This window comes from Neopelma chrysocephalum, unplaced genomic scaffold (genome assembly GCF_003984885.1).
Source record: "Neopelma chrysocephalum unplaced genomic scaffold, ASM398488v2 Primary Assembly neopelma1_283, whole genome shotgun sequence".
NCBI lineage: Eukaryota > Metazoa > Chordata > Aves > Passeriformes > Pipridae > Neopelma > Neopelma chrysocephalum.
This window is the reverse complement of record NW_020897945.1, coordinates 504,577-514,777: the sequence shown is the minus strand read 5'-3', so window position 1 is coordinate 514,777 and position 10,201 is coordinate 504,577. Positions and strand designations below refer to the sequence as shown.

General features: G+C 64.3%; 2 protein-coding genes across 2 annotated transcripts in view; both read right to left on the bottom strand.

Annotated features, from left to right (window-relative positions):
* Nucleotides 1–189, bottom strand: part of GRIN3B (glutamate ionotropic receptor NMDA type subunit 3B) — a 6,409-nt gene extending 6,220 nt beyond the window's left edge. Inside the window, exon 1 of the mRNA XM_027704580.1 lies at nucleotides 20–189. Coding sequence (XP_027560381.1) covers nucleotides 20–189 — 170 coding nt within the window. The remainder of the gene's footprint in view (nucleotides 1–19) is intronic.
* Nucleotides 190–1,853: 1,664 nt separating this feature from the next.
* WDR18 (WD repeat domain 18) lies at nucleotides 1,854–10,091 on the bottom strand. Its single transcript, XM_027704628.1, has 10 exons — nucleotides 9,874–10,091; nucleotides 9,247–9,357; nucleotides 7,697–7,830; nucleotides 7,086–7,227; nucleotides 6,379–6,522; nucleotides 6,114–6,178; nucleotides 5,876–6,000; nucleotides 3,609–3,775; nucleotides 3,043–3,111; nucleotides 1,854–2,775 (listed from the first exon to the last, which is right to left on the bottom strand). Exons 1-10 carry the CDS (start codon nucleotides 10,081–10,083, stop codon nucleotides 2,644–2,646), a joined length of 1,299 nt encoding a protein of 432 aa, XP_027560429.1. The 5' UTR covers nucleotides 10,084–10,091; the 3' UTR covers nucleotides 1,854–2,643.
* Between the last annotated feature and the right edge of the window lie 110 nt (nucleotides 10,092–10,201).

Below are 10,201 nucleotides of genomic sequence, written 5' to 3'. Positions count from 1 at the left end.
CCCGCCCGCGCCCGGCTGGAGGGCCTGCGGGCGCGGCGCCGGCGGCAGCAGCGCCCCGAGGCGCACGGAGGGACCGGGGCTCGGGCCGGGGCCGGGCCCCGGGGGGGTCGGGACGCGGCAGGGATGCGGGTGTCCCCCCGCCGCCCCCAGCGCCGCCGCCAGCAGCCAGAGCGCCCGCAGCCCCTCCATGAGCCCCGCACCGGCCCCGCACCGGCCCCGCCGCTTTGTGCTCCGCCGGGAGCGGCTCCGGGGCGGACCCCGGCTGCGGGCAGGGACCGGTCGGGTCCCGCCGGGCCCCCGCTGGGCAGCGCCGAGCCCCCGGTGCGCGGTGGGTCACTCCGGACCCGGCCCACGCAGCGCCGGATCCGCCCGCAGCCGCCCCGTCCACGCCCACGCGCGACGCGGGTCCCCCTCGCCGCACCCCGCAGAAAATGGGGCCCCCGCCCGCGCGGTGCTGCCGTCCGAGGGCTGTGACCGTGGGGTCCCCCGGCACAGGGACCCCCGCTGTTCTCTGGGTGGTCCCGACCGCCTTTAGACTACCTGGACCTTCCTCCTCCTCTTCCTCCTCCCTCTCCGGCCCGGGAAAAGCCTCTCGGGGCGGTCCCTGAGCCGGGGTCGGAGCCGTAAATTGTCTCCCCCGTCCCGGTACACCCCCCCCTTTTCTCCCCCATCCCTCTATCCCTCCACAATCTGAGACATAGCCTCAAAATTCGGGGGTCCCAAGGCCGGGGGGTTCCGGGGCCGAGGGATTCATCCTGCTGTGTGGGGAAGGGGCAAAGGGAAGCAGAGGCACAGCCTTCTCCAGCTGAGGGGGGAGACGTGGGGTCACCCTCCTCATCCTCACCAGGGAAACTGGGGCCCAGCCCAGCCCGGAGGTCCCCACCACCGGCAGCACAAACAGCAGCGACTGGGGCCGGAGCTGCACGAAATTAATAAGGAAAAGCAAAGGATGGAGCCAAAAACCATCTGGCAAAAAGTATCGATCCACAGATAAATGTAATGAGTCACAGTCTAATGAATTCCTCTGCGGAGCTGGACCCAAGGGGGAGGGCAGAGCGAATCCTGCCAGGGCACAGAGGGTCAGGGAGTGCTGATCTCCCCCGGAGTGGGATCCTGACAAAGGAGCCCCCGGCACCTCTTTCCCACAGGGATAAGTGTGGCACGGCACCCCCTGTCCGGGCAGGAGCTGGGGAGGGGGAACAACAGGATCTTGGTATGAAACAGCCCCCCAAATGCTGGGTACAGCACAGTTGGGAAGTCCCATCCTCCCTCCTGCTCTGTCCAAGCGCAGCACTGGGGGACTGGGAAAGTGTGGGATGATGGAAGGGAGCCCTGAGGTCTGGGTTTGGTTGGGGGCTGTATCCCTGGGGATCTCAGGGGGCTCCCTGCAGCAGGGACATGCTCCCACCTCTGCCCCCACTGCAGCCCCCAGCTCAGGGCAACGCTCCCTGCTGCAGCTGATGAATGTTGATCCAAAGTGTCAGGATCCAAAGGAGGAAGATGAGCAGCAGGAGAGGAAGGAAAAGGAACGGACTCGGGTGATTAAGCTAAAAGCATTTTCTGGGGAGCTGGCAGGAGCCAGGGCCACACGGACACTCTGGTTTTAAAGTGCACTTTAAATCATCTGCACTTGGGTCTGGTATATTGAACAGGGTGGGGGGGACGGGGGGGTGGCCACGGGACACCTCGACACCCCATAGGGGCAAGGAGGGACCTCTGGGGCGAAGGTGACTGGGCAGCTTGGGGATGAGGAATTGCTTCCCTGCTCCCAGTGGGCAGCCCCAGGGACACAGTGATGGGTGGTTCAGGTCTGTGGCCACCCAAGGGGTGTTAAAGAAAGAAACTCGGGCATCTTTCACTATAAAAACAAATCTTTTATGTAAAAAATAAACCTAAACAAAACCCACAACCCCCGCTGCCATGCTGTGACAATACAAAAGGCCGAGTCCCCAAACACCGTGAAAACAGAGTCGTTGGATCCAAATATATATAAATTGTCAACTGACGAGATTGGAAATAGCACCTTGCTGGCCCCCCTGCCCCTCCCCAGAGTGACCCTGTGCCCCAAAACCACCACCCGCACTCCGAGCCCAGGGACTCCCCCAGGCCCTGCCCACTGGACAGGGTGGGTGCCCCCTCCTCGGCCCTGGTACTCAGGGACCCCCTGCCTGTCTCAGCAGACCCCGCTGCCCCGGGCAGCCCCGGAGCAGGAGCTGCTCAGTCCCCGCCATCCCACTGAGCGGGGTCCGGCAGCAGCGGGCAGCGATCCCCAGGGCAGGGTGGGCGGCAGGGGGGTCTCCAAAATCCAATCTCAAAACGGTATCGAGAGAAAAACACTTTTCTGTCTGCACTGCAGGGTCAAGTAACAAAAAGAAAACACAAAAGGGGCAGGGGAAGAGCCGGGGAACGAGCAGGAGCTGCATCCTGAGCTCTCCCGCAGCGGCCGCCCGAGTGCCCCCGAGTGCCCCCGGCCCCGAGTCGGGGTGAACGCGGTCCCTGTGCTGCCCCGCCCGCAGCCCCCGTGCCGGGCTCAGTCCCGTGTGCTGGGTCAGTCCCGTGTGCCGGGTCAGCGGGGACGGGCTGGGTGTGCTCTGCCGGCTGGGCAGGGAGAGGTGGAGGGGTGCGAGGGCGGGGGGAGCCTCTTCACTTGGCTGGATTGGTGATGATGCGAGCGGAGAAGTTAAAGAGGTCCTTGTTGATTTTCCGGAGGTTGCTCACCTCCTCCTCCAGCTCGCTCACCTGGATCGTCAGGTGCTCCTGGTCTCCCACCAGGTTCTGCGCCAGGAAAACACAACAGACAAGCATCAGTGCCTCAGCTCTGGCAGGTGGAGGCTGCTGCTCCATCCACAACAGGAAACCCCAAACCCTTCAGTCTTCTCCCTCCTCCTCCTCAAGCTGCAGCACCTCCTGCTCATGTCACCAGCAGATTCCAGGGCTCTTCCCCCCAGTTCCCGATTTGCCCCAGACCCCACGAGTCAGATCAGCTGACAAGGACCCCCCAAGGGGTCTGTGCCCGATTCCCAGCCTGGGAGCAGCTCTCACCTTTTCCCTCGTCAAGTACATCTGCGAGTACATCCTCTCTGCCTTCTCCAGGTAGCTCTGCCCAGGCTCCTGCAGGGACCAGACCAGAGGGGTTGGCAGAGCAGACATGGACCTTCTCCCAGTGGCCCTGGGCAGGGTTCCTTGCGGGAGGGACCCAGGGTGATCCTGCTGTCACCTCTGTCAGGCAAACAGCCCCCCTGGCCTGCTGCCACCTCCCCAACAGCTCATCCATCAGCTGTGACAGGACTGTCACTGTCACTCGCCCGGGGACAGATGCTGGCAGAGGGGAGCAGCTCTGGGACCGCCGTCAGAGAGGTCGCAATGGCCAGGACACTGATGGTGTGGGACCCCCAGATGGTGGCCAGGGGATGGCCATGCCAGGCCCGAGGAAGTGGGGGGACAGCAGAGCCAGCCCAGGCTGCAGCACGGGGCTGGGAGGACAAATGACTGCAGCAGCCAGGATGGGGAGGGAGCAGGAAGGAGCAGGAACGGGTTTCACCAGCTGGAGGAGAAGCTTTGCTCCAGCACAGCCCCTCCCCGATGTCAGTCCCCCCTCACCCCCGTACCTGCTGGTGCAGCCCCAGGCGCAGCGTCACCCCCTCGGCGCCCGGCTCGTCGCTGCTCTCGGTGCCGTGCAGGTGTTTGCTGAACTTGGGCAGGGGCACGCTGGGCTTCCCGTCGGGGTTGAACATGTTGGCAGGGGCCAGCACGATGAAGGCGTTTGTCACCGGGCCTGGGACAGTGGGGACAGGTCAGGCCGGACCCCGGCGGGTTTGCCTCTGGCTGAGCCTTGGGCAGCCCCGGGAACAGCGAGTATGACCCTGGCTCAGGTGAAGGCCAGGACTCTCTCTCTCCCTCCCCAGCAGCCTTCCTGCCCGGGGGTGCAGCTCCACGCCCCAGGCCCGGCACCCCGGGGGGGGCTGGGGGAGCGGGGGGTCCCGGCCGGTCACCCGAGGGGAGCAGGGGGGGCGCGACCTCCCCCGCGGAGCCGCCGTTCATCAGCACCGCCCTGCCCGCGGCTCTGCGCTGCCACATCCATCACCCGCTCTCACCGGCAGAGCTAACGAGCGCGTTAATTACAGCACTTACCCACACAGGCGGCTGCTTTCTGGTAGCAGCCCCCTCCGCCCCCTCCCAGCTCCTGCTCGCTGCGAACTCCCACCGCTGCCTCCCACGCCCCGAGCTCTCCCCGTCAGACACAGCTGCCCCCCAGCCCCCCTCCAGCAGCTCGGCCACTGCTACCACTCTGTGTTTGGAGAGGCAAGGATGGAGCTCGTGTGACAGGACTGCTGGAATAGAGGCCTGGAGGGATTTGGGGGCAGTGGAGGTTTCCTGCCTCCCCCCAGAGTGGTGCCGGCCACGCGGTGACAGGGAGCAGCCCTGCCCCGCCAGCACAGCTCATCACCCGGGAGCAGCAGCCCAACTTCTCAGAGCCCACCTGCCTGCCCACGCTCTGTCTCCACCAAGGACAAGCCACCCTTGGTGTCACAGCCCCCCAGGCCACGCTCCAGCTCCTCCGATCAGCGTCAAGAGGGGAGGCAGGGCAGTGAGCCACCCGTGTGAGAGGGACCACGGTGGCCTCAGGACACCGGGCTGGAGGCTGCTGTCATGTCACCACGGCAGAGCCCGTGTCACCCCTGCCCTGGGGAGGGAGCGGGAGGCACTGGAGGGCGCAGGGCGGCGGGGACAGACCTTGCCAGGGGCTCACGCTGCTGCTTGGACAGGCCAAGGGAGAACGGGGACCCACGGACATGAACGGGGACCCACGGACACCAACGGGGACCCACGGACACCAGCACTGCCCCACAGAGTGGGGGTCAGGCTGGGGCAGCAGAGCCCCCCACGCAGGGAGGCTGCAGGGACCCCAGACCCAGGACACTGCTTGGGGGGGGTGGGCTCCCAGCCCACTCCCGGGCTTGGCAGAGCACACACAGCGCAGCGGGGCGGTGTCGGTGCCAGGGCTGCCAGGGGAGCCAAATCCCTGCCCACAGGCAGCAGGGAGCCAGAAGAGACTGCAGAGTACCCACAGCTCGGGGTCAGCCTGGTCCTGCCCCTCCTGGGAAGAGCCCAGTCCAGCCACTCTCCTCTGACTCTGTCTGTTTTCACCCTCTAATGCCAGTGGTGCCAGGCTGGATGGGCGCTGCAGTGGGTCCCAATTAGGGACAGTCCTTGGCAGCCAGAGGGAAGAGGGAAAGGGTCTGGAGGAAGCCTGGCTTCCAGAGACTGCCCCGAGGCAGCAGCCCAACCACTGCAGGGGAACAGGGTCTGGCTGTCCTCGCCATCACCTTCCAGGGGGTTTGGGCCATGCCTGAGAGCAGCGGTGCCAACCCCACTGGCCAGGATGGCACCAGGGACTGGAGACCACAACTGGAGAAGGAACCCAGTTAACAATAGGAGGGGTAAATGTCCCCTTGCTCTGAGGCGCCCGACTGCTGCTCCACAGAGTTTATGAAAGCCATCAGACTGAAATCCCAGACGACTGCTCATATGGGATTCGCTTCAGGCCCCATGAGCTCACGGGTGCTCACTGCGGGGTCACGGAGCCATGTCCCCTCCAGACACAGCTGGGGGGTGTGTGGGGTGACTGCTCCCTTGGGAAAACAAGGAGGAAGATCCCGGGTGACCTCCGTGACGAGGTGAAATCCATGACTCACTCCCGACAGCGCACAGGGTGGGGGGTTATTAACACACGGCATCGCTCCAGACAGCCAAGGCTCCCTCCAACGCCTCTGCCCTTCCCGGGGCAGAGACACCCCTGCGGTGCCCAGAGCAGCACAGGTGAGACAGCAGTGGCTTCTGGCAGCAAGGATCCCCGAGATAAGGACATTCCTACCTTTGTGATTCATGGTCTTCAGGCACTGCTTGCTCTGGATGTCCCACAGCCGGACGGTCTCGTCGTGAGAGCCCGAGAGCAGGAGGCTGCCGTCCGTGGAGACAGACAGACACGTCACCTGGTTCCTGGAATGGGGAAGAGGAAGGTTTAAACTCGGGATGACCCCAGGACTGCCAGGAGCTGGTGAGGTGGGCAGGTGGGGGCAGATGGTGGCTGGCAGGTATGTCTGGTCCCTCACCTGTGCCCTTTGAAGACCTTCCCGTTCTCCCGCTCCGTCTGGAAGGTCCGGTCTCTCTGGACTGGCTGCAGAAATGAAGGAAGGAAGGGAGAGGGGTTAAAATTTGGGAAGGCTGAAGCCAGCAGGTTCATCACCGTGTCTGGAGGGGGCAGGGGAGACAGAGGGGACCCAGGCCCTCCCGTGCCCTGGCAGGTCACACCAGTCCCAGCAGGGAAGTGATGGTGGCTCGGGGTGACAAGGCACACCCACAGCCCCACACACTCACCCAAGCGCAGAGATCAACCTGGAAGATGGACCCATCCATGCCACCACAGAACATGTGGTACTCTGAGAGGTCCAGGGTCACAGCCATGATCCCCACGTCAAAGAGCACAGAAAGCAGGAGCTCCCCAGATGAGATTTCCCAGAGCTGGCACGAGAAGGGACAGGGAATCATGGAATGTTAATGACAGGTTTGGAGGACACCCTGGCATCCCACACTGGCACCTTGGCATCCCACCCCGGCATCCCTTCCTGTCTGTGACTGGGAAACTGAGTGCAAGGCAGAACCGGGGCAGAACCCACTATCAGCCTCTCTGTGGCCAGGAGAGAAGTTTCCAAGTAGGCTCCACAACAGCCCTGAACCCTCTCCGTGCCCATCCTGCCCCCAGGGCATCCCTCTCCCTACAGGCTCCAGCCTTCTCTGCTCCCTGTGGACACCAGCAGTGGGAATCAGAGGAGCTGACCCTGACATTCCCAGGAGAACAGGGACTGCAGCGGCCCAGCCCGGGGGCAGGGGCAGAGAAACTGCTGCTGCTGGAGAAGCAGAGCCCAGGTCTGGCAGCTCTGAGTCACTGCAGAGACAGCCAAGAAATTCAGCCTCTGCAACCCGGGAAAGCTTTGGGACAGCTCGGGGACAGGGACAGCTTCCTGCTGCCTGGCGGAGCCCGGCTTTGACCCTGCAGGGTCTGGCACCTCTGGAATGAGCCTCACCTTGGCTGTCTGGTCGAGGGAAGCGGTGGCAGCCCGTGCCAGGGGCCCTCCGAAGCCGCAGCACAGGTCGGTGATGGGGAGGCTGTGCCGGGACCAGACGTGCCGGGGGTCAGGGATCTGGGAGGGCTCTGCCTGCAGGACGCTGTGGGGAGAGCAGAGGTGGGTCAGCCAGGAGAGAGCCCCGTGGGGAGCTGGGCCAGGCTCTGCTCCTGCTGGCTCTCCTGGCTGCTCTCCTGGCTGCAGGCACCCAGCGGGACACGGGAGCTGCCGGCGGCCATGGCACGTGGATACAGAGGCTGAGGGCCACAGCTGAGCTGCCCATCCCAGAGGAACAGAGACATTGGCTGCCATTGGCAAGGGAAGGGCACAATCCACTCTGTGTCACCCAGGAAAAGAAGCCAGAGCCATTTGCCATTCCGAAGAAACCCGTGAGACCCCAGGGAAAACCTCCCTGCCCGCGAGGACGCCGCCCGTGGAAGAGCCCCCAGGGATGGCACAGACCCAGTTGGGACACGTGGGCTCAGCCAGAGCTGGTCCTGCCCACAGGACACGGGGATCTCTCGCTCCAACACCCCTACCCTGATGCTCCCTGTGCCCCCTGACCCCCTTACTTGTAGAGGTTCCACACCAGGGCCAGGCAGTCCTTGGCCCCTGAGAGGAAGTGGCTGCTGTCGTCGGTGAAGCAGAGGCACGTGAGGTCCTGGTAGTGTCGGTTCAGGATGGCCAGGAGGTTCCCGTTGGACACCTGGGGTGAGGGGAAGGGCGGAGAGTGCCAAGGCATGGAGAGTGTCAAGGACTGAGATGTCCCAGGATGACGTGGTGCCCTGCCCTCAGTGCAGCAGGGACGAAGGGGAGGTTCTGTCGAGCACAGGAGCCCATTGGCACCTCACGGGCAGTGACTGACACCACGGAGGTGCAGCTGGAACAACCACATGTGCCCAGGACTGCAGGGAAATGCAGCACAACAGCAGTGGGAGAGGTCCTGGCACATTAACTCTGGAACCTAATGACACCAGAGCTGTTTCTCTGGTTAAGACACAAGTGTGCAGTAAAGATTTCCTGTTCCCTCCTAAGGTTCATATTACTTTGGCGGCTTCTTCCCACCTCCCACAAGCCCTCAGGAGGTGGCAGCAGGGTTACAAGAGCTGCAGGAGGCTGTGTGACACCCAGGGGTGCTCGTGATCCCGGGCCAATGGAGGCTTCAGGGTGGACAAGGAATTCCCCAAACCCAGAGCATTTCTTGTAAGAAGGCAACACTGCAGATGTGGAGGGAACAAAGCAGCAAGTGAGCCGCTAATAAAATAATGGAGTCGATTCCCTCCTGTTGTCTGAATTACACCCAAAAATCAAACTAAACCACAATTCAGGGAGTTTCACAGACAGCACAAGACCAGGACTCTGGGGGCTGGTTCCAGCTCCATCGTCGTTTCCATGGAACCTCTCCCACGTGCCAGGGGGACAGTGCCATAACCTGGAACAAGTCTGCAGGTGAGGGGAGGTGGGGCAGGGCCCAGCTGGGAGCACCACGAGCAGCAGCTCCCACTGCTGCGGGCTCAGACCTCTGGTCCCTGTCAGGGATTTAATTCCAGCGCTGCCACAAGCACATTGGTACAAGCAAACCCTGATGAGTTCAGGCAGAGCCGCCCACACCATGAGGCTCAAACCTCCCCTGGCATGGGGAGCTCTCCAGGTGAGGCATCCCGGGGTTTAATCCCAGGCTCAGGACAAGCTACTGCTTTTATTTGCTCGGTGGTGTGCCGGAAACGCAGTGTAATCCCACCTAATCCAGGAGTAATTAACCAGCAGGACAACAACCAGAGCGCAGCAGGGGCTGCTGACACCCTGGGCACACACAAACACGGAGCTGAAATGTGGGAGAAACACTGGAGAAAAAACAGGTCCTGAGCTGCTGCCTCGAGGGAGCAACACCCGGCCCCTGAGTCACCGGGAGCCTCTTGGAAAGAGAAGGAAAGGGCAGAGCGAAGCCTCTCCCGGAATTTCTCCCCCTCCTGCTTTGACAAGCTACCCCACAGGCTGCAGAGGCCTGGGATGGGGGATGTGGGGACACTTGAGGGATGGGGGCACTGCCAAGAGGACAGGGCACTCCCTGACTGCCCAGAGTGTGGGTCTGCATGTCCCCGAGCCCCCCAGGACCCCGTACCTCCCACAGGTAGATGCTCTCGGCGACCCCCGCCAGGATGTAGAGCCCGTTGGGAGAGGCCGTCAGGCAGGTCACGGGCCCGGGGCAGATGATCTTCTGCTGCAGCTGGTCCTGGGGCAGAGAGAGCACAGCGGGCACTCAGCACAGCGGGGAAGGGGCTGCAGGCAGGACCCCCGAGGTGGGGGCTCAGGGGTCTCACTGGAGGGTCCTGCAGAGACAGGGATGGGGGGCACCTGCCTGCGGTGATGGGGGTCAGAATGGAAAGGAGGGAGGGGGGGCTTGGGGGTCTGGCCATGGAGATGGGGGTGCCTTTGTGGAGAAACGGGCCATGGGGGGGTGTCTGACCATACAGAGGGGGGTCTCCATGGAGAGAGGGGCCGTTAGGGGGGTGTCTGACCATAGCGGGGCTCTCTATGAAGAGAGGGACCATGGGGGGTCTTTGTGGAGAGAGGGGCCAAGGGAGGGGCTGACCATGGAGACGGGGGGGCTCTGTGCACGGAGGGGCCCCTCACCACAGGGCCGGGGGGTCCCCACGGAGGGGGGTCCCGTCACACCCCCACCGGACCCGCGGTGCCCGGGGGCGCCCCCCGAGCCGAGGCCGCCCGGGCCCGCCCGCCGCGCCGGTACCTTCCTCTGGAGCTCCCAGACGTTGATGTAGCTCTTGCCGAGCTGGGCTCCCAGCAGGTGCTCGCCGCCCAGCAGCGCCAGCCCGCGCGGGCCGCTGTTGCCGCCGCGGTACCCGGGCAGGGCCGAGCCCGAGTGCAGCTCCCAGACCGAGCAGTTGCAGAGCGGCCCCGCCGCGTCCGACACCAGCGCCACCTCCATGGGCGCCGCCATCTTCGCGGTCCGCCAGGGCCACAGAGAGCGCGGCCGCGGCCCAGAGCGCCGCCTCCCCCGCCCCTCGCCGGCCAATCAGCAGCGGCGCCGCCGCGGCCGCGCCGCCGCGCGGGGCGGG

What these genes read in the sequence shown, in the direction of transcription:
- WDR18 (XM_027704628.1), bottom strand. Translation starts at nt 10,083, where the DNA reads ATGGCGGCGCCCATGGAGGTGGCGCTGGTGTCGGACGCGGCGGGGCCG. An exon ending in TCTGGGAGCTCCAGAGGAAG is followed by an intron (nt 9,358 to 9,873) that starts GTACCGGCGCGG and finishes TCTCTGCCCCAG; the next exon opens with GACCAGCTGCAGCAGAAGAT. An exon ending in AGAGCATCTACCTGTGGGAG is followed by an intron (nt 7,831 to 9,246) that starts GTACGGGGTCCT and finishes CCCTCACCCCAG; the next exon opens with GTGTCCAACGGGAACCTCCT.